The sequence below is a fragment of the Neodiprion pinetum genome, chromosome 4, assembly GCF_021155775.2.
Source record: "Neodiprion pinetum isolate iyNeoPine1 chromosome 4, iyNeoPine1.2, whole genome shotgun sequence".
In the NCBI taxonomy this organism is placed as follows: Eukaryota; Metazoa; Arthropoda; class Insecta; order Hymenoptera; family Diprionidae; genus Neodiprion; species Neodiprion pinetum.
Window position 1 is genome coordinate 10,630,545 of NC_060235.2, and position 23,463 is coordinate 10,654,007.

General features: G+C 38.5%; 1 protein-coding gene across 7 annotated transcripts in view; it reads left to right on the top strand.

Annotated features, from left to right (window-relative positions):
* TTLL5 (Tubulin tyrosine ligase-like 5) overlaps positions 1–23,463 on the top strand; it is a 289,302-nt gene that overhangs the window by 174,598 nt on the left and 91,241 nt on the right. For all 7 annotated transcript variants that reach the window (XR_006882456.2, XR_011176837.1, XM_069135010.1 and 4 more), the window contains exons 7-11: positions 10,477–10,733; positions 11,253–11,452; positions 21,358–21,584; positions 21,685–21,880; positions 22,282–22,447. Coding sequence is in view for 5 of the 7 variants with exons in the window: in XM_069135010.1 (XP_068991111.1) it covers positions 10,477–10,733; positions 11,253–11,452; positions 21,358–21,584; positions 21,685–21,880; positions 22,282–22,447 (1,046 nt within the window). In the remaining 2 variants the exon portion in view is untranslated. The remainder of the gene's footprint in view (positions 1–10,476; positions 10,734–11,252; positions 11,453–21,357; positions 21,585–21,684; positions 21,881–22,281; positions 22,448–23,463) is intronic.

Sequence of the window (23,463 nt, forward strand, 5' to 3'; positions counted from 1 at the left end):
TTCACGATTCGGCGAGTGAGCAATGTCGTGGTCCTTGCAAGCTGCGTCGAGAAGATTGATTCCCGGATCACCCCGCGCGAGTCTCTTTGTTAATTTTGTACCAGGCCCACAGTACTGATAACCAGGTACATGCAATTCGACTGTAAGGCTGTTGATGATTTTATTCTCCAGACTCTTGCTGCGATGTTGCCGCCTGCTGCTTCGTTTACCTCTGTACGCGATCATGTTCGTGCGTTGACTGAAGAAAAGTGCTTCAAAACGGGATATTTATAGCAAATCCGATCAGTCATGTCCGAGATGCGGTTTGAGAAACAACCTACTCACCTTCCCGTGATAAATTTTGGCAAACTTTCGGAGCAAAATGTCAAAAGGCACAAACGGCACGGTGAATTATTCCCGAATAGTGTACGTGCAATATTCTGTGGACCGTCACATTGTGGTAAAACTTATGCGCTGCTCAACCTTATAACCCATCCCAACGAAATCAGATTTGAAAATATCCACATCCACTCAAAATCTCTCAACCAACCGGAACACCAATTATCGAAGCAATTGTTGGACAATGTTGAGGATACGGAGTATTTCGCGTTGACTGAGCCTGAGCAAGTGATTACACCGAAAGAAGCATGGTCCAACTCAATAATCCTATTTGACGATGTAGCGTGCGAAAAGCAGGACAATATTAGGGCCTAGTTTTGCATGGGTACACATCACGACGTTGACTGTTTCTATCTCTGTCAGACGTACGTGCGTATCCCCAAGCATCTCGTGCGTGACAACGTAAACTTACTCGTGTTATTCAAACAAGACGATATGAACCTGAGACACGTATACAACGACCGTGCAAACACATGTCTTACACAGAGTTTACAAGTGTGTGCTCTGCATGCTAGAACGGTGAGAAGTACGTGTTTCTGGTGATCGACAAAGACAGTGAGCTCAACGAAGGACGATACAGGAGGGGTTTCGATTCTTTTGTTAGCCTGGAAAAGGAATAATATCTAACGTTTTCAAACGAGAGACGCAGGAGCGTTGCAGACTCAGTTGCGTCAACATGGAAATCTCTGAAATTTCCAAGCAAAAAGATGTCCTACATCAGATTGCTCAAGCAAGCGCTGCGATCCGTCGAAAACACAGATTGCTCAAGTCGGGCAAGGAATCTACGTCTCAGAAATTAAGTGACGTTTTCAAACCAGTAGTACTCCCTTGCAACAACTGGTGAATGTTACAAAAGATACGAAACCTTTAAAACAAGAGGTGGAAGAAATTGAAGAAGAAATAAAGCGTATGAAAAATGAAACGAAAAATGAAACTGTCTTGGAAATGGACGATTCCTTTGCTTAAACAGGAGATAAAACAATGGTAGAAACACCGGTCGAGAAAATCAAGGATGAGTATTTTGCACTAATGAGAGATGCGAAGACGAAAAGTGAATTGGACAACGTGTAGGGTGTTCACAACTTCTCAAACAGACCAATGATTGGTGATTCGTTGATATCTTTTGAGAGTGACGACATCCGTATTGGCGATACGCTTTACCCTAAAACGACGGGTGTGCTGGAACTTTTGTTCAAAAAGAAGCCTGACGATTCTTCTGTGAGCGCTGGAGATCGGGAAAAACATAATCCTCGCAACGAACGCGCATAAAAAGTATTACTCATCCGATGGGGCTGTTCGAAACGATAACAGTTACAAATTCGAAAATGTCATCGCCGAATTGATGGATTATTCCCCATCACCTCCCCGCAAAGGTAAAGGTCCACTTCCGTAAGCTATGATTACTCGACAAGGTGTTGAAATAGAATACGTTTTCTGGGATGATCCAAACGAGTTAGTGGAGCGTCTTCGTTGACTCCCGGCATCTCAGGCAGCGGGAAATCAGAATCACGATCACAAAAGAATCTCCATTATCGAAGAGCTACGCAAAGCAGGAACCATTTATTAAGCAGCTCCCATCGTTTTAGCATTCATTATCGAGATGAGCGTCGTCGTCTTTGGACGGCATCTGGATGAAAACACGGCCGCGAGCACTCGCAGTCCTCCGGGTGTCTGATTTCAAATAACAGCGGACGGGCACGTCGATATACGAAACAAGAGACTGTGCGATGTCGCAAATCCCGCAGAGCTGAACAAGGCTGTAACTTTAAAAATCTCGAGTCGAAAATTCAACGTGCTGCGAAAACAAATCGACAACCTAGATCAAATGATCAAAGCCTTAGAGCTCACCACGGAAAAAGCTTTGGATACCTTTTACACAGACTATAAAACAGGCAGAGACCTGTCGATTCGAAACGCTGATAACATTTCTCAATTGGACACCTGACTAAGAGCGTTGGAATATGATCGAGGAAAAGCAAGCACTGGTGACGGAACTGCATGAGCCTGCACGCCGGAATTACCCGCGTCGACGCGTAGACGTGCGCGGTATCGACGAGACCTGGCAGGCAGATCTTGTCGATATGGCGTCATACGCTGGACGAAACAAAGGCTACAAGTACATGCTCACAGTCATTGATATTTTTCCAAAGTATGGGTGGGCTGTACCGATAAAGAGCAAGTCTGGAAATGATGTTACGAAGGCAATGGAATCTGTTTTTCTTCAAGGACGGGTGCCGAAAAATTTACATCTCGACAGAGGAACGGAATATTACATCTCGAAATTTGAATCGCTTATAACACGTTACGGAATCAAACTTCACTCCACGTACAGTAATTTGAAGGCTTCGATCTGTGAACGTTTCGATCGCACGCTAAAAGGTAAAATGTGGAAACGGTTCAGCATGCAAGGAAGCTACAAGTGGCTCGATGTCTCATCTGATTTAGTTTCGGCTTACAACAACGCCAAGAACCGAACCATAAGAATGAAACCGTCGGATGTCACCGTAGCAAACGAGAGGCTGTTATTACGTCAGGCGTACGGAGGGCTTCGAGCGATACCTACCATATCGGCAAAATTCAAATCCGACGACAGAGTTTGAATCAGCAAATTTAAAAACGTCTTTGAGGAAGGTTACACTTCCAATTGGACCACTGAAATATTCACCAAAAGTCTAGTGAAAAATACTCATCCTGTGACGTACAAGCTCAAAGACTACCGAGATTAACCTATCGCTAGTGGTTTCTACGAACAAGAGCTCCTCAAGGTTGAACATCCGGATATCTATCTGGTGGAGAAGGTGCTCAAGAAGCGTGGAAGAAAAATGTACGTTAGATGGTCAGGTTTTGATGATACACACAACAGTTGGATAAACGAATCGGACATGTAACATTGAATAAATGAATTTTTTGTAAAAACGTATGTGCCTCTTTATTTTATATCCGACACATCACTAGTATCCATCTTTATTTTTCATACAACCGACTGACATATGTATCGTTGTACAATTTTTCATATTTCGGATTGTTCTCATTCATCATCTCACATAATTATATTTTATACATCATGGTACAGTTGTAAATCTCACAGCTAGAGTGCGGGCTTGTAGCCCCACAAAAGCGTGTCGGTTGTGTTTTGAAACACGATCCGCTTGTCATTATTTCAGCTCAGTGCCACTTTCTGCTGTTCTACGGTGTGTACCTCGTGCTTTTGACCTAATATCAAATGCTGATTTGCAGACGAATTTTCACGGTTCAAAACACATGCCAAATAATCGTTGAAAGTTATTTTTCTTAACGCTGATCCTTTGACACCTTTGGCACGTTTATTGTCTTTCTCATCTCCCAAGACTCGGAATGCGTACAATTTAGCTCCTAATCCTACAAATTCCAACATTATTCTTCCGTTATTCTCATCTTTCATCAAGACGAGAACTTTTTTGTTCGCTAGAGGCATTCCATAAACGTTGTCAAGCGGATAATTACACGTACCGAATTTGTGCAAGTCCCCCTTCATATGTTCGTATACGTCGGGGACGTTAAAATTGTAAATCAAACTGTCGGTATCCGTATACATTAATTTTGCTCGGTTGCCGAATTCCCGTTCAATATAATCATAATGCAAATCGTAGATATATGTTTCAGCCAGATCCATGATGGAGAAACCTGCATACAATGGTTTATTCAACTGGACTTTCGTCTTACTCATTTCAACGATAATTATATCTTTGTCGAAAATGGTGCAGCCGTGAAAATGAAGTTTGGTTATGGTAGCTCTAGCACCGTATCTTCCATCCCATTTTGTGATCAGCCTGACATCTCTATACTTCCTAAAATTTCTATTGTTTTGCCAAAAACTGCGTTGTTCATCAGTTTGTAAAAATTTTTCTCGAATTCGTTCTGAGATTTTTTGCGCAAATCGGTATTCAAATCTATGTATTTTTTGAGCCACGGGGTTAGTCTGAATTTGAGAACTCTGTGAATTTTGAGTAATTTTAAGCCCAATTGTAAGCATTGTTTCAAAACGCCATAGTAAACAACGTAGTTTTTTTCGGAAAGTAGCGTGGGCGTCAATTTCGGTTGCTTACTATTCGAGACCGGAGGTATATAGTGCTCCGGACACAGTGGTAAATCCTCATGAATTTCATGCAGTTCCCCAGGATATTCCAAATCCACCTCCAGTATATAACCAAACTCCGCATCGTCCGAGATGGTAAGAACGTCGCATTGTCCGAAGTCTGATAACCATTTGAAGCAACTGTATGGCAGAGCAAAACTCATAGCAGCACCGTACAAATTATTAACGTCAAAGTACATGAGATAAGATTCTTCGACCTCAGGATCGAATTCCTCTCCCATGTACCTGTTGTTAGCCTTTGCGTATCTGTTCCAGCACTGTGACACACCACCACGAATACCTTTTCGATAAACATAACCATATCTATGTCGGTGAGAAGCTCGAGCTTGATGTCGGTACACTTTAACATCGCATCAAACGACAGACCGGGCGCGGTGTAATAACGTAACGGGTCCAGGTTGTACGTTGTCCAACAGCTCTGTCGAAAGTTTTGAGAAACGTCGGCTAGTAAAAACACGTCCGTCTGTAAATACAAGTCCGAATACTCTCCTAAAGTTTGAACGTTAAAAGTTTGCCAAACTTCACATGCATGTGCATAGTCTTCGTCTGATATATCCCGATCATTTAATTTTGAGTAAAATTGTTGTTTGGATGGTAGCCGTCTGTCTTCGAGCTTTGCCCAACTGTCTATATATTCGTACGGGAACACTCTTTTTCTGGTCAATAACCGAAATTTATCTGAGCTACGATAAAATTTTCGTGTGATTGATTTCTGTTCATCACCGAGATACGTTGCCAATTTTTCAATACTACTGGGCATGAAACGGTACGAATTTACGAATCTAAACTTTATATTTGTCCCCTTGACATATTTTTTAAAAGAGATGTACTATTCCTTGTTTACGGGTAGAAGCTCAATTCTGCCCTTGAACGATGTAGCCAGTGCTTTCATCAGAAAATGCGAATCCTAACCCGACAGATTGCCAAATAACACTGGGATAATGTGCGAATTTTGGTAATTCAGATTGCAACCTCGATGAGCAGCACCACGGTACTTTCCCGTGAAATGGCAGTGATCACGATGTTTCACGTCTGTGAGTGTAAACGGTTTTTCACAAATATGACACACTGTTGTTGAATGAATTTCGTTGATTTGATTGAAATTGAGCGGTTCCATCGATACAACAGTTCTGAAATAAATTTCTAACGAATGTGCCAATTTCGATAACTCATTCACAAACCATTAAATGCAAGTCTCTCCACGATTAATTTTGAATTTTGAAATTGAATCGTTAACCGCACAATACAGATAGTAAGCTATACTATCCGGAAGATGCTTCTGATAAACTGTTTCATTTTCCCCAATACTTTCATGTGTGGGCTGCAGTAAACATTCTAGATCTGCGTAAATGCAGAACGGAACGGTTTCTTCATGTTTGAAATTTTCAAATTTTAGAATTATTTTCTCCTCTGTAGGTAGAGTAACTTTGGTTTTGTTCAAATTCATGCAATATACATCATGCTTGAACAAACACTTTTCAGATTGAAAGTGTAATAGACACCTATCACATAACCAAGTACGACGCTGATGTTTAGAAATTTGAGAACTTGTCAACCGCGATAAATTCCGAATTCGTGCTAAATGGAGTATTGAATTCTTTTCATAATTTTTCATACCATCGTCATCATCATCATCATCATTACTATCATCGCCGTCAACACTTTCAGATTCTCAGACTAAAAGATGAATTGTAGGTTTGTCAGACTTGTTTCGGCTTAAATAAATGGGTACAATTTCACTGCGCTTTTGTTTTTCCGTACTATCTATACCATAAACGTTAATTGAAAGTTTGTTAAGTTTCTCAAATTTTGGAATCTGGTCTAAAGACATTGGAAAATGCAAACCTTCGTATAGTATCAGTGAGCTGAAATGCGGATATGAAGTAACTGGGATTGTTGTTGTCAGCTGGTAACAGAGCTGCGGTGACCGACCATAGAAAGCAATATAAGTCGCTGTTACGGATGTTGACGATAGCCTCCTCATCTTGAATATCTTTGGGTAGTAGTGTGTATGTGAAGACACCGCCTCGTAGTGGCACGTACTTCTTGATATTCACAGTCAAATTTTTTATTTCAGTCAGGGACCAGCCTGAATCCTTTTCCTGGAAATCTTCCACCTTCTTCAACAAACGCTCTGTCGCGTTTTCGACAAACCATTCGTTGATATTTGTTGTCTGGAGGATGATTTCATTTCTCGTATTCAAAAATTTGATCTCTTCCACCGTGTGATCATCTTTTCTAACTTCAAATTTACAAGCCAGGATAACGTTGGCTTACAAGCTCCTGTCTTTCTTTAAAGCGTTTTTTAGTCTCGTCACCGCTAGTACCTTTGCGTCTTCTGGAAATCTCTCCACATCCTCATGCTTCAAATTGCCGATGGATCCAGTTCGAATTCTTCCCTTGAAAGCTGATTCCAAATCTTCCCAAAGACCTCGATCGCTTCTTCTTACTCTCCGTTTACCTTTATTCGATTTCTGAAGACGTTTGAATTTTTCCGCGAGCGCTTTCAAGAGTCCGATCGTTGTGATAATTCTCGTCTTTTCTCCAATGGATGAAGCCTTTCGCAGAATTTCGTTCAGAAGCCGAATATTTTGACTTTCAAATTTTATTCATTTCTGAATCTCTGCTGTTGATGATGATTTGTCCAAGATTTTGTACGATGATTCCATAATCTCGATCAATCTCAAAGACTTGGATTCCATCTTGAGCTTTTTCCTCACGTATACTTGACAAGTTGAGACCTTATGATCGTTTGCAGTGATGAGCGTCCTTTTTATAGGGCAGCTGTACGTATGTTTGCGTATGCGCGCGCACGTTTCAGCATTTTTAGAGCGATAGTCACCCAACACCGCAGATCCATGGCTCTGAATGTACTGCAGCTATCGGTCGACCTTGCACTCTGGTCTTGACTGAACCCGTTCAAAATTCATCGTAGAGTTCACAGTACAGTTACAAGCCAAAAAGAATGTCACGTGGATGATGTCAAACCGGCATCAGAATAAGTGAAAAACAATTCGTATAACCATTAATTTTGGAATGACGCGTGGTTGATAACGTGTGAAAGGAATGTGGGTCCGGTTGATGTTACACATCAGCAGCCCTACCGTGAGAAAGGAATTCGAAGTGGTTAATGTTACACATCAGCAGTCCTTTCGTGGGAAAAGAATGCGGGACGGGTAACCGACATCCAGGTCGGTAAAAAAGTTCACGCTCGCCGCTGCGCCCTCTACCGTTGGCAAGCGAGCACTACATAGAGACTCTGACCTTCGGTCGGTAAGATTGTCGGTAAAACAGCACGATTTTGACCTTCGACCGATAAGAATTGTTAGTAAAGCTGTGCGATTTTTACCGTCGACCGATACAACTGTCGGTAAGGTTGAACGTTTTTAACCTCGGGTCGGTGCGGCAGAGCACATCTTATCTTACGAGATTGGGGGTATTCTTCAAGGGTTTGCGTCTGGGATGCGATAAGTGGCTTGGTCGGTAAAACAGGTGTTTGTCATCAGAACCCGCCTTGCTGTACCACTTCTGTAATTTTTCACTAAAGACGACTACCAAAGAAAGCAGCTGCGATGCAGCTTCGTTCCGAGAAAGATAAATTAGTTTGTAGTACACTGCTATTTTATTGCATCTCGTTAGTAATTAAAAACAAATCATCAACTAAGAAATACTCGGATGGTGAAAAGTTAGTAGTGGCCGTCGTTTTCAAATAAATCACTAATTCTAAGCAAATATAACGACTTTCAGACATTATATGCATTGTAATGTAACCAGGTAATCTTCATATTACATTTAGGACTGTGATTCACTTATTGTTAGTTAAGTATTCAATAAATTGATACGATACATTGCTTTTTGATATGGTGAATTTTTGACTTTTCATTACCTCTGGTGATATCAGAAAAGCATTGGTTTCGATTGAAAATCACTTTTTATAATTTTAACGAATCTTTACGTTTTCGAACCTCTAGAATCCGAAAGACAGTTCTTAGAAAAATTTTGGTTGCATTTCGGTCGGTCGGTCTGTCTGTCTGTCGCTCTGCTCGAAAAATCAGAAACTGTTAGGACTTGGCAGCCAAATGAAAAAGTTTTGAAAGAAATATTTAAAAAAAAACGACTGAGAAACAAAAAATTTTTTCAATTTCTCCTCAATTAATGTATAAACTGAATAGAGCATAATCGTTTACTTATTGTTAGACAAAGTAATAAGGAGGAAAAAGTATGTTTGTCGGTACAACATTGAAAATCGATTCATTTCTGGTAGAAATGGCAGTTTAAATTAAACGGAACATGACAAGTTTTCATGCCTATCGTTGGATTATAAAATCCTGTAAGTTGCAAATTTTCGCAGCGAGCCGTTTTTGAGATCATCGCGGGAGTTTGTCGGACAGACCGATATTTTTGTAGAAATTAGAAAAAGTGATTTTCGACCGAGACCAATACTTTTTTTGTATCACTAGAGCTGATGCAAAGTAATATATTTCCTTAAAATCACTTACTTGTTTGAATTTCGAACAGAAAAATTTACTTTTGGCACGATGGTCATGTGGCGAGATAGCAGTCTAGTATTGACAGGCAGTTATCAAAGCTATCTGCTAACCTACCCAAGATATGTTTGAATACATTTGGATTCGATCTCGTTACTACTCTTAACTCAGGGAATGGAGGATCAAGTAAGAAATGGTCTGAGGAAGATGTTCGTTTCAATGTGTAAAGAGCTTACTGAAATTGTAATCAGTTTCAAGTTGTTTTTCTGAATAAAATGGATCTTGGAATACAATATACCGGGAGGATTATTATAAGGTTAACAGCACGAACAATTATAGACCGACAGATGGGCAACTTAGATTACATTTGAGTATAAGTAATAAGTATTAGGCAATGAGTCATCAAAAAGATGGGGAAAGACGTATAACTATCAGGGCACACATAACAGTCACGTTTTATTCACATGTGAAACATTTCCTGTGTGGTATATTCATTAATTTTAAATGAAGTATCATTATGAGCCAAACACTCATTACGTGCATATTACTTGTTCAAATTTAAATTTAATGAAATCAGAATACAAAATAGAATAAATTAAACTTGAAATGGAAACAAATAAAAATTTAATTAGATAACATAAATATAATCAATGATTAGCCCATAATGGTATTTGGCCTCAAATTCCTAACAAAAATAACACGTTTCAAGGTATTTTTCGCAAGAAAACGAAACATGACCATTAGGTCAAAAAACAAATTTGTTTGTTCAAAATTCAAGGAGATATAATCTCTGTGAATTTCTTCAATGAATACATGGTTCGAGATGCAAAACAAACGTGTTTTGAATTTAGTCAATATCTTTTTGTTCTCACGTTATATCGACTTGAAAATTTTGAGCAGGAAATTGGTTGTGAACCGAAGTACAAATTTAGATAGTAATTTGTACAAAAATTGTCAGAAATTAAGCAAATAAAAAATTTTTCTTCAAAAACCTTGTCGATCTCACGTGGAAAGCTCAGCATAAAATCATTCCCACGACTGATCTCTGTAGAATCTATCCTGACGTCCGTTTTACTTGGTAGAATTGGAATCTTTGTTTCCAATTTTCATTTTGTAGAACAGGTCACTGTAGAATCGGTCTTGACATTCATGAATATTCTGCAGAAATGAATTTTGTAGAATCCTATCGACGTCAAGTTATACTTAGCAGAACTGTGATCTGTGAAATATTTCCGTGGAAACGAACCTGTTGGGTAGGTCCTTTTGTTTCTTTATTACCAAAATTCTGATTGGAATTAGAAGTTTGGATCCGCAGGAAAATGTTTTATTCTCAGTTTGGTTTCATGGTTTTGTACTAAACAACATCATGTTCAGATCACATTTGTTTCACAAATGACTAGCATACTGAGGTTACGATCTTATTCCATTTAGTCTTTCAGTTTACAATGACTAATTGCTCTTTATTTATTATTTCAGCCAGAAAAAATTATCATCGACGAATCAGTTATCGTTGCTCAGTACATAAACAACCCGCTTTTAGTCGATGGGCATAAATGTGATTTGCGGCTGTATGTCGCTGTGACGAGTTACGATCCACTTTTGATATACCTTTATGAAGAAGGACTAGTCAGGTTTGCCACCGTCAAGTATGATGGCGGACATCAATATGTGTGGAATCCATGTATGCATCTTTGCAACTATAGCATCAACAAATTCCACGTAGATTACATAAAGTATGAGTGCTATTTGTTATTCTACCTATGTACTTAAATCATGACAGGTTACAACTACGCGTGTCTTATAGTCCTGAGAACTAAGAAAATCCTGATATAAAGCTAATTTCAATACAATTATTATTTCACTTGTAACACTACAAGTACATTGTCAGCAAAATGTACTAGAGTTGACTTCCTACTTATTTTGCCTGATTTTTCATTTGAGACATTTTTCTGCTTTCAGAGATATTCTCCCTGTATCTAAAATTTATCGTTATTTTCACTAACCTTGTTATGCGCACCTTCGAATTTCTTATCCCCGTTGGAATAATATCCATTCCATAACTCTTCTTGAAATTTCTCTAATAAGGGCCTGTTTCATTTAAAATTTAAAATTATTATTTATTTGACGCAGCATAACTTCGAATAAAACCTTAAAAGTTTTCACATTGTAAACAAATAAACTCAGCGCTCATGAAATTATTAGTTCCTATTACATTGCTTTCGATCACATTTAAAAATAATTCTGATTCTCAGGAGTGAAGATCCAGATGCCGAAGATGTTGGTCACAAATGGACACTCTCAGCATTGTTACGACATCTTCGATCCATGGGACAAGACACAGAACTATTGATGCAAAGAATAGAGGATGTCATTGTCAAATCTATTTTAGCCACTGCATCTGGAATTGTCAGCGGAGTGAAGCAATTCGTCAAACATCCAGATACTTGTTTCGGTAAGCTTTAAATTGTCTCCACGAAGCATTTTTGGTAGTTATCTGGTGAATGTGGTAGTTGAACGATACGAAGAATACAGTCCGACCCGTCCATACTAACGTCAAAGCTCCCGAGAGGAAGAGTTTTTTCGCGAATTCGAGTACCCTCACCATACGCACCGGACGTTCTTATCCAGAGGTTCGCACATGAATAATTAGAACTTTGAGGTTGAGTCGGAATGGGGGAAGTGCGCGAGCGAGAAAATGGAAAAGCGTATTTATTGAGGGCGTTCTTATTGATAGTTCGGACTGTATATGGGGCATTCCATGAAGTATCGATCAAGAATGGAAATTGGTATTTCCGATTTAGTTCAATCTTTTTTCTGTGAAAGTACTGGTCCAAAAACAAAGCCCTGATTTTTTAAAAAATTTTCAATCATGCATCTTTGGGATATTACCAATTCAACAGCGACCATTTTCTAAAATCTGAAAAAATTCAGGAAACCCTAGGAAAATATGACAAAATTTCCTAGCCTATTTGTTTAGAGAGAAGGCAAAAAAGATGTGGATCATCGACGTGGGATCCGCGAATTAGTGTTGATTGACTATAGCGAGGAAGCGGGATGATTATGATAATTGATTACTAATTAGAGATTACTTTATTTGAGGAAGATACAGATACGATGCGATCCGTATCGCAAGAGAAGAGAACGATAACTGACGATTTACAGGCGAGAATACACATTGATGATACTCATACATGTTTTTGAGACAGTAGATAATACATGAGATACAGCTGATTTGTTTTGAGTCGCGACACGGGCAAGTGGCGAGATTTGACGCAGAGACGGCAAGGAAACATTGCACGCGAGTGTGCGTCCATGCGTGAGGACGATTTTGAGTGTAGCGACACACACATTTAACTGATTTGATACTTTGCCGAGACACTATTCGAAGATGGAGATTTCATTACAGCAAAATTTGGATTTCGAATATAATGAAAATTTTGAAAATTATTTTTGGAATGCGTTTTTCACATGAAAATAAACAAAAAAGTTCCCTATGACACGGGTCGAAGAAAATATATTCACCAAGTTCAACTCGAAAAATAGTAAGTACCTATGTAAGTCTTCGTTAGTTAGCGCACTGAACGTCATTATAAAATCTTGAAAATCGCAAAGCCAGCACCGCTAGTTACGAATGTTCATGTATTCAGGCGAGAGTCCGTACCCCTTCTTTCTAGTGCACTGTCGACGAACGTACCGCGAGCAAAAAATCTCATAACTTACAATACAATGATACATCTTTTACTTTGTGGTATATGTAATGGTTGATCAGCAACAATGAAATTTACTTCAAAATTTTGTGATCAGCGCTGTACAAGTGAAAGGACACAGAAAACTCCAAAGGAGAGAATTGCGTATTGTAACACCGGCACTACAATTACTCCCCCCATCTTTGACTCTCAATCAACCGATATGTTCATCTTGTTGGTTGAAAGTGACTAGACAATCTAAAGATAAGAAAGTACATCACAATGATTCTGAAAATGATGAAGTTCCGCCTGCTGAAAACCCCAAAATTGATCGTACTGAAATTAATAAACCCGGACCTTCGAGTCCGGATCTAATTGTAAAATTTGCTGAGAAATGTAGTCAAGAATCAGCTGTGTCAAGTCAAGAATCGGTAGGTGAATCGGCTCGACAATCTGTTCATACATTCATAGAAAGTGTCTCGTCGTTGAACTTGGTCGACAACTCCGTTCGCACAGAAAGTGAACTGTCCGATGTCAACGTTACTACACAGTAAATAAATTCAGTATTAAACTTTCTACATTTGCCACCTCTAAAATCGACGGGTAAACAGACCGATTCCTATATCCAATCTATATTTAGCGCGGTGTGTCAGTCTTTCAAGAAGAAACTGGAAATAATTCGGCCTATAAATATAACATCGGATCCTGCTGACATTCCGATAAACGGGATAATGTTCATTTACATTAAAAAATATGTTACTAATATTTTTCAAGCCAATATATTACATTACTTCGATTTCTCTCTAGGACATTCTAAGTGAGCATCACGACTATGAAGTTTTATCAAAATTGAAGAAAGTATTTTGCAATTCACAAGTTGACAATGAAAATAAATAATGATTCTCACTCTTGCTCCATTACATTGGCCCGTGCGAAAAATAGAGAAATTCTTTGAACGTTTCCACATGGCACGGCAAGATCAGATATTAGTTTACGATAAAGGACTCACGAGCACTCATGCTGCATCTTGGCAAAGTGTGTTTAAGAATTTGCTGTTTATTCATGGGATTAGTTCAATAATGTGTTAAATCATGTGTTTTAGGTCACAAAATACCCATCAACACTATCGATCTTGTGAAATCGTTTTATACTTCGGACGAGATCAGTAGATTACTACCAGGGAAAAAGATTTCACTTCGGTTCGTACTCCGGTTTCTAATGTACGAATTCATGAACAAAAACGACTTGTCCTTGGTAATTTGAAGGAAATATTCGAGGCATTCAAAGAAGAAAACCCTTTATTGAAATTAGTTTTTCGAAGTTTGCTCAACTTTGACCTAAGCATTGTGTATTAACCGGTTGAGGCGTCACTCACACAACTTGCGTGTGCACGTTTCACTAAAATATACAATTGATCTTTCAAAATGGTTCAATAACAAAAAATTGTGCTACCCAACTATCTAATTGTTATGATTGCATAGTGCTGGTAGTTTGTGAAAATCCTAATTCTCAATATTACTTTGGTGAGTGTACTGATTGCCTGAGGATCACAAAGATAGAAGAAATTCTTCCAAAAGCTTTGAAACAATCTGAAATTGACAAAAGATTTGTCAAGCAATGGGGAAGCATACATCGTACTAAATTATTGATGAATACAGTTTCAACCGATAAGTTCATTGAAGAGATGTGCAAGCAATTGAAATGCCTCCTTAGTAGTATAACAAGGCGGGTTCTGGATAGAAGTACCTTCTTTACCGACCAAGCCGCCTATCCGCCGACCAATCCGCCTATCCGTGCATCCAAGATGCAAACCCTTGAAGGTTACCCCCACTCTCGTAAGATAAAATGTGCTCTGCCGACCGCTCGTCGGTAAGAAAATCTCCCAAATGACCATGATCGTTGGTAGAAAATCCTCCAAATGACCATGATTGTCGGTAAAAAATCCTCCAAATGACCATGATCGTCGGTAAAAAATGCCTGAAATTGCCGTAGTATTACCCCTTGTGGGATAAATTGTGCTTTTTGTCGGTAAAGAAAATCATGCTCATCGAGCGGGATCGATAACTGCATTACCGAGCGCACTCCGTGAATCCTCAGGCGTTCGAGCGGACCCCGTGGATCCTCGAACGTACGACCGAGAATCCTGGCATGTGTCAGGTTTTGAGAGCGTCCAGAAGGTTCGAGAAGATTTTCACGGCCTTGAACGAATCTAGACTGACAAACAATTCGTCCGATGTGTTTCGACTCGACGGTGAGCGGCATGCGGTCAAAGGATTTCGGTGCGACGTTGAATTCTGAAAGACCCGCTCTGGCCTTAAACTAATCTTAGACAAACAATTCTCGGAACCGTCCGACGAAAACAATACTTGGAATCGTCCGACGAGTTTCGACTGGACGGTGAGCGGCCTGCGGACAACGGATTGCGGTGCGACGTTGAATTCTGGAAGGTTTTAACGTACAATCGAAGACACATCATTTCGGTAGCTTCTAGAAGTTTTTCAAGGATTCTGTGTACCTGGTGGGAGGAATAAGGCTATAAAAGGCTGAATTTCAGGTCAGAAAGACAGTCTTGCATCTTCAGCTCTCATGAAGAGAAATTCAAATAAAGCAGAACTAAAACAGCGAATCGATCTGTTCTTAAAAAATATTCATGACTTGAAAACCGTTGTAAACCAGAAGTCAGAACTCAACAAAGTGACAAAAAAGTTCGCAAATCTAAATTTATCAAGACACACGTAACTGCTAAACATTAAAAAAAAAAAAAAAAAAATGGATTTCACAAAACTGAACAAAGTTGCAAGCATGAAAGAATTTCTACCGACGAAGAAATTGACGGAGCTAGAAATTTTCAAAATCTACAAAGTCACTAACATTCGACGAGTCCAAACGAGGTTTGGACAGCGTGTCGTCACAGATTTGAACGACGAATTCAGCGTATTCTTACCGGCACGGATTGTGCGACTGCTGAACGAGGACAAGACCCAATACCAGAAATTGGTGCAGACGATGGAGGAGGAGCGGTTGCTCTTTGAATTCAAAGATGCGTCGACTCTCGCTTAATTTGTACACCGTATCTGGTCAACGTGTGCAGCGTCTCCTTCTTACCAGCATGGACCGTGCGACTACTGAACGTCATCAAGAACCAATTTCAAAAACTTAAAAAAAAAAAACTTTCGAAGAAGTTTCTAAGTATTCTACGTTTCATAACGTTTAAGAAAATTGTATAAACATTTTCCCAAAGCTTTTATTTATTTTTTGCTGTACATTAACTAGATATACTACTACTACTACTACTACTACTACTACTACTACGTTGCATGCTGTTGTTTACAGCTCTCTGAAACATACAATAATTTTGGAAATTTAAGATATGATGTATCACTCACGCACACAAAAGTATTTATCAAATTTGTTCTAAAAGTTGTGAAATGATATTTTAGAAACGTAAGACATGTATGTATCAGAAAATTTTCAAGGTTTTCGTTTAAAAAAAAAAAAAGGAAATTAAATTTGTTCTAAAAGTTGGGAAATTAAATAAAAATTTTTTTTACATTTTTTAAAACAGAAAATCCCCTTCTTCATCACGTACCAGGCGGGCCGCCACACCCGCCTGGTAAACGATAACGTCATTTCGAGGGTTGTTATCGTCATCACGGTCACCGTTCGCCATGTGCACGCTCATTGCCAACCTTACTGATTGTACCAGAAAATTGTAAGGTATTTTGAATATCAAATCGAATACTCTATAGGCACCCGCACATGTTGTAAAATGTTTACGTACTCCATTTGTGTTCTTTAAAATAATCTGAAAAAAAACGCACACCCGTTAAATTATTTCTTACTATAATTAATACTTACATTCACTCAAGTAAAATCGAAAATTGTTGTACACTCAAGGTAAAAAACTGTATAAGTGCACTGATTTCAATCACGCACCTCGACGGTTTGCAAGCTCAACTGTTGAGGGCGTTGCCTATGCCTCGAAGAACGCGCGCGAACAGAAACTCACGATTTTCCTTCTCATTTCCTAATTTTTGAAGATAATCGCTTTCAGATTTGCGAAAAACGTACTGAAAGTACGTTATCTTTGAAGTGAGACACAGCGGACAGTGAATTTTTTTTCGAAATTCGGCGAAAGAGGCGACACAGATCTATTCTTTATCTTCAAAATGACTCCCTAAGAACCTAATTATCTTCAAAAATGAGGAAATGAGAAGGAAAATCACGAAGCATAAAACAGCAAATTTTTCGCGCAAAAGGCGGGTGGCTGCTAGCGCCACGACCGTGTTGGCCGGCGACCATGCGAATTACAGGCGAGGAGAGTAGACTCAAACCTCCCCCCCCACTACAATTCCCCTCCTTCGAATCCTCGTCGCTCGGCACGTGGATAGTGTTCCGCGCTTTTATTTTTGTTTGTGTTTTTCTACAGTTTCTTTTATCATTTCGAGTCAGTATTTATTCCCACGATGGCTAAGAAGAGAAGGAACCTGTCTTTGAAGAAGAAGAAACGACCCGGCATAAAGATTTTGGCAAATTTCAGGAAAAAAATTAGGTAAATCGAATTATTTATATGATTGATGTCGCATCCTCTCCGACTTCGAGATTCAATCACTTGAGTACGAACAATCGCAGGGCTCTAATCTAAGAAGGTACTTTCAAGAGCCGATATTGCTGTTCATAATAGCAGTATAAATTCATTCTCACCTTTTTTTTATACATACGAAAATATAAAATAGAATGCATTGTGACGTGTGGTACTAGCCCGGTCTGCATTAGTCGCTAAAATATGTCATCAATTTGTTACGTGTTCAGATTAAATGATAGAAATCACTATTCGGCAATTTGCATTAGTGTTTACACTTTGTCGATCATAAGGAATATTCTCATCACTTATTGTGACTACCTAAGTATCCAAGGTAAAATCACAAGGTATCTGGCAGAATTTTCCATCCGAAGTAAATACAGCGCGTACGTATTAGGCCACTAAAATACGCGCGTTTTGTTTTTAGAAATAAACTTGACGTAATTCTGGGGTGATCATACATGCACACATTACTTACAAATCAGCCACGTACAAAACTGTCATCAAATCAGATACTACTGCCAAGTATAATTTAGTTAGAAACTAATGATGATTTTGATATACTATGACTAATGATGACAAAAAAAAAATTGAAATATACATAGTCGTTTTTTTGCAGTACCGGCACTAGACGTGGCTTCGTTGCTTTTGTCACTTGTATTCGGTGAAGTGAGGGACCGAGTTATTTTCGCGTTTGTGACAGTATAAGAAATACCATGTCGCAATGTGCATTTTTTTCAGATCTTATTGTTTGGTCACGATTGCAACGTCTGATTCTTATCTGGATTTGTTAGGAAATAATACGTTATTTGCAGTGAGTATAACGCAATCAATTTCATCTGGTTTGATCCAAAGCTCTGTAAGGGTTTTGTGTCTTGTATGACAAATGAAGACATGAAAAAGATTTTAATTGTAATCTAGTTGACATGAAGAGTAATTCTTTCTGGTTGCATCCGAATAAAAATGATATCCGTCCTGATTTAAGTAAACTCGTTTATAGATTTCATATGCACTCTTTTTTTCTATATGTAGAACAGACCCGTATCTCCTACATCTTATCCAGGTCACAAAACTAACCGCCCAGTGATCGAAACGCATTTTGAACATCATTTGAAACATCGCATGATTAGGAGTCGGGGACGCTTTTCAGCTCACGTAGAAGTTGATCGTGTGTTGGTGCTGACGGTGTGCGCGTGGTTTGGAGGTCGCTTTTTCACTGGAAATTCACTCTAAAACGGACGTATCGCTCATAAATTTCGTTTACCAAGGTCATGCCAATACGTCGCCATTAGTTGTTGAAACATAGACACGTTATTTAAATCACGGTTGGAAAAAATATGGAACAAATCATAAGACACGAAATATATAATGATTATACAATTCTGAGATCTTGGTTTCATATAAATACGAAGTGAACCCAATGTCACTTCAGGTTGAAATGATTAATAGATGAATCCGGGTACTGCCCAAAATCTTATACGGTGTTTGCATTCAATCTCTACATACGTATTCTGATTATATTGTAACATTTTGGGTGTTACGGAAATAAATCGGGTTCGTTGAGAGTTGAAGAAGTAACCAAGGCAGGCAAAATGAATAGATGGGAAAAATGCGTTTAATAGCGATATGTGTTTTCAGTTTAAAGTTGGAAACAAGACTGTTACAATAATGTTGGTTGACTCAGAAACCTTATTCATTTCATATCATATGAGTGCTCTTATATGTCTTTTATCTATGATGAATACTAGTTCATTAAAAAATGGAGCGAAACTGGTAATTTCTCCCTTTGTAACAATATAATATGGATGAGTCGCGAATTGGTCCATGTAGAGACCAAATACAAAAACCGTACAAGATTTGAGATAATACCCAGATTTATCGATTCGATACTTTAAGTAGAGGTTACTTGATTATCTAATGCACAGATCAAGTGAGCTTGAAAAATATTCAAAAAATTGACAACTATATATTTGAACCAAATGTACAAATATATTACATTTACACCAAAACTTTCTGACAAATCCACACGTGACCCGAATAAAGTGTGACTCCCTCATAATTTCTAATAGGTTGCGATCCTTTGGAAAAGCCAATACGCATAGCTTAAGAATGTCAGATAAATCCTTAATTTATATTATTATATCTTCTGGTTGACAAGTTTGGTATGGACCGGATCAGATTTGAACCGGTTACCTTGACAGATTCATAAATAATCCGAATGAAGTGTAAATTCCCGATAGATTCGGATAAGTTGTGATGGTTTGGAAAAGCCGATACAAATGGCTTCGAAGTATCGGATAGACCTAGATAAAGCTCCATTTCCTGGTTGGTTTTCGTTGGTTAACAAGATTAGCATAGACCTGAATGCTTACTTTATGCGTGGTCTGAATTATACATAGTTTCCGGATTGTCTGGGACTAGTTGTTAAATTAGGTGTTTGACGAATTATCAAATTTCGTATACGTTTCAGATTAGCCATGGTGATTTGAACGACACGGAAAGTATTCGGAATCTAGCCAGTTTATAATCTGGTTTGCCAGTTTATCGTAGGCCAATAGACCAGCGCACGGCGGTTCCAAATCCCAAATTGCTGGCAATAAATAGAAAAATGAAGTTTATATTTACGGAATTCTAAGTATTGAGCCAGGTAGAGGGGTATTTCTGATGTCCCTTCCAAGGGTCGGGAAGTGTCAGATGTTGCATTTAAGCGTTGGGGTCTCATTCGAATCGAAATGCTCGAGCAGGTAGCATCGGTCGTGCGTTACGGCCTGAAAATTACGTTGTGTTTGAAGTGAAATAACTTTTAGTAGAATTGAGTAATTTGAATTCTTTAAAATGGAATTTCCTTCTAAAAGTAAGTAAATTACTATATCATTGAGATTTTTCATATAAACCACACACCGAGCAACAAAAAATGTAAACATGTACTGTAAATTCTCGTGCCCGCCGAGAAAAAAAGTTATGCTTATATTGAGTTAAAGTTTATAATTCAACAGAATTCGGCAACCGATCAAGTGTCACGTTATTCTTTACACTCTTGAGTAATACACCACCAAAAATCAACTGCTCCAAACTGCCCATTTGGTTACGGTGAATTTTTCTATAAATTGACGCACGAATTCAGGCGCGGTGCGCTCGGCACACACACTATGCGAGGTGCACGGCAGTAGAGTGCGATGTCGAGTGATTTGTTTCTCATGAAAATCATTTTAGTCCACTGAATTCGACTGTTATTTTCATCAACAAATCATTATCGTTTCTTCAAAATTTTGTATTACTGTCTCACTGTTGAATTGATTTTTTCAGGCTCTCGGGTAAGCAGTAAAGCGGTTGCAGTTGGTTTCAGGCGACAGGAGTTTTTTGATTTATTGGAAAATCATTATTGCGTGAAGCAACGGCGTTGGTAATACCGCCAACTATCAACAACCAAAAAGTACTCCCAATGACTGACTCCGACTTTAGCGACAATAATAATGTTAGCGATTCGGACAGCAATTGGACTCTATAAGTCTAAGCGTCTTTTCGTAATTTTCTTTTTACACAAAAATGGTATTCAATGCAATTTTAAATAAATTTATGCTTATATTCAAAGTGTATTTGTATTCACATACTTTTCCAATCTACTATATCCCACATATATCTATGTGTTGATACGTTCTTTCGTTTTATCAAAATAGAATCTTGTTCAGCGACCTCAAAAACCCCCGAGTATCAAAGAGTTCGGAGCGATTGATTCAAATTTGGAGGAAATGGTCCGCCATTTTCAGGCCGCCGTCTTGTTATTGTAAAATTTGACTGCAGATTCGTGTTCAGTGACCTCAAAAACCGCGATTAAGAAATTTCGTAGCAATTTAACAATACCTTCTATATATGGCCAGCCATTTGGGATTTGGAACCACTGTGCGTTTCACAAGAACCTATTTTTTAGTTTCTGGGGATCACGAAAGGTGAAGATACGTCAGAATAAGCAGAAGTCACTCTGGCCCAAATAAAAGCTTTTCTTTAAAATTAAAAGAAAGTAAAGCAATATGAGCAGTGTATTTCCGAAAAGTCTTAATAACTATAAGAAAATTATTATGAATGTTCCAGAATTATTTGGGTTTGATATCTTAATTGACGACACCTTGAAACCTTGGCTACTTGAGGTCAACCTCACTCCGTCTCTAGGTTGTGATTCCCCATTGGACGTGAGATTGAAATCTGCATTAATGGCAGATTTACTCACGCTTGTAGGCATTGCTGCTGTTGATCCAATATTGAGACCACATAGTAACAACCATCGATCTATTACGAATCCTTCAAAAAATATGACTAGTGTGAGTTATACTTTACAAGCATTCTCATACTGTTTTCTCTGGTCTCAATTGCTAAATCAAACTTTTGGTTTCATTGAATAAATATGTTTATGTGATACAGTACAGGAGAGTCCATTCGGCTGAAATGCTCATGCAGAAGAAGAAAAATGTAGCCAAAAATAGTTTAAACAAATCTGGTCTCACAGCTGAACAGCAAAGAATAGTTGCATCTGCTCGAGCACAGTTTGAACGAAGAGGTGGATTTGTTCGTATCTTCCCTAGTCCAAAATCGTGGGAAATCTATTCTCAATATCTCGGTAAGTTAACAAGCCAAGAAAATAGTAATACATTTCTCGTTACCATATTTTTTTCTACAGAATGATTACTAATACTTTTGGTGAGAACAAATTATTCCTCTTGATATGAAATAAAAGCGATTATATGAATTTTTTTGTAACTCTCGCTGGTTGCTATAGTCAATTTTTCTTTCGAAGTGGAAATTGGGGTAACACACATCATAGTCTAACTCACCAAAGGCCATCTCGACTGTAAGTCAGGTCACACTCCAGAAATAATTTCCATCGTAACCCAAGACACAGTAATTGTATGTTTCCTGAATGACGGTGTTTTCATTTACATTGATCGACTACTACGATGGCATGAAGTTCCAAAACGATTGTACTTTTAACTCATGTATACAATTTACATGTATTTACAGATTCTGTCACAGGAATACCAGTAGTAACAGACCCCTTGGGGCCAGGAAGGTTGCAACAGCAGGTTAATACTAACTATAATTTAATGCTACACGAACAATTGTTCCCAGCTGCATGCCGAACTACCGGATTTATTATTCCAGAAGTGACATTGGATAGACTTTCAAGGTATTTCACACTATTACTGAGCGTATACAATACAAAGTAGTTTATAATTCTTGTTACTTTTTGTACGGCAAAAAACTCTTCAGAATATTTTACAATTATTTATTTTAGCGTATACAATACAAAGCAATTTATAATTCTTGTTATTGTTTTGTGCGACAACAAACTCTTCAGAATATTTTGTTTGTATACGTAAAAATTTTATAAGCTTGTAAAATAACTCTCCAGTGAAAATTTGTAGAACATAAAACAAAAATAAGTGTTCACGGTGAATCACACTACTGTTGAAAAAAATGTTCGGAAAAATGCTAAGATATATCAAACCCTTGAGGGATGTAGATGAAATATGTATATGACACGGAAGATGGAATAGAATTTGTTCATCCAAAGTATGATTCAGAAGCAAGATAGGGAATAGTATCCAATAATAAGGAAGGTGATCGAGAGATGGGCTTAAAAATCAGATGACAGAGGGTGGTACTGAAACTCTATCTGACCGTGTTTGCAATAGATGGGAATGGAAGAACAGGGAGGAGGACAAGCTTACGATATATGTATCTTACAGTTATACGGTAGACTTTCCATATATTGCCGTGGCAGAGAGGAAATCCTCACACAGATTCTTCCGACTACAAACTAGCGTCTCCCACTCTCACCCGCTGCGTGATCCGATCAGGCGATGCAACACTCGGTGGCCTGACTCCGTTAGGCTAGAACGGCTGAGGAGTAGCGACGATCCGTATATCGCCTTACCGCGAATTTCCCTCTCCTACCGCCTCGCGCACGGCGATATACGGAGAGTCTACTGTATTATAGTTAGTTTGGATAAGTGACGTACGGAACGTAGTGCCAGACATAACATATCTCAGAATGTTTCGTATATAGTGTTTCCAAATTCAGATTATTCAGAAAAGTTTTCGAAGGTGTTTTTCGAAGGAGTCCTTCCATCAGGGATTAAACATGTATGAAAATGAACAACTGTAACTGGGAAATTTAAATTTACCTTTTGAAAACCTTTT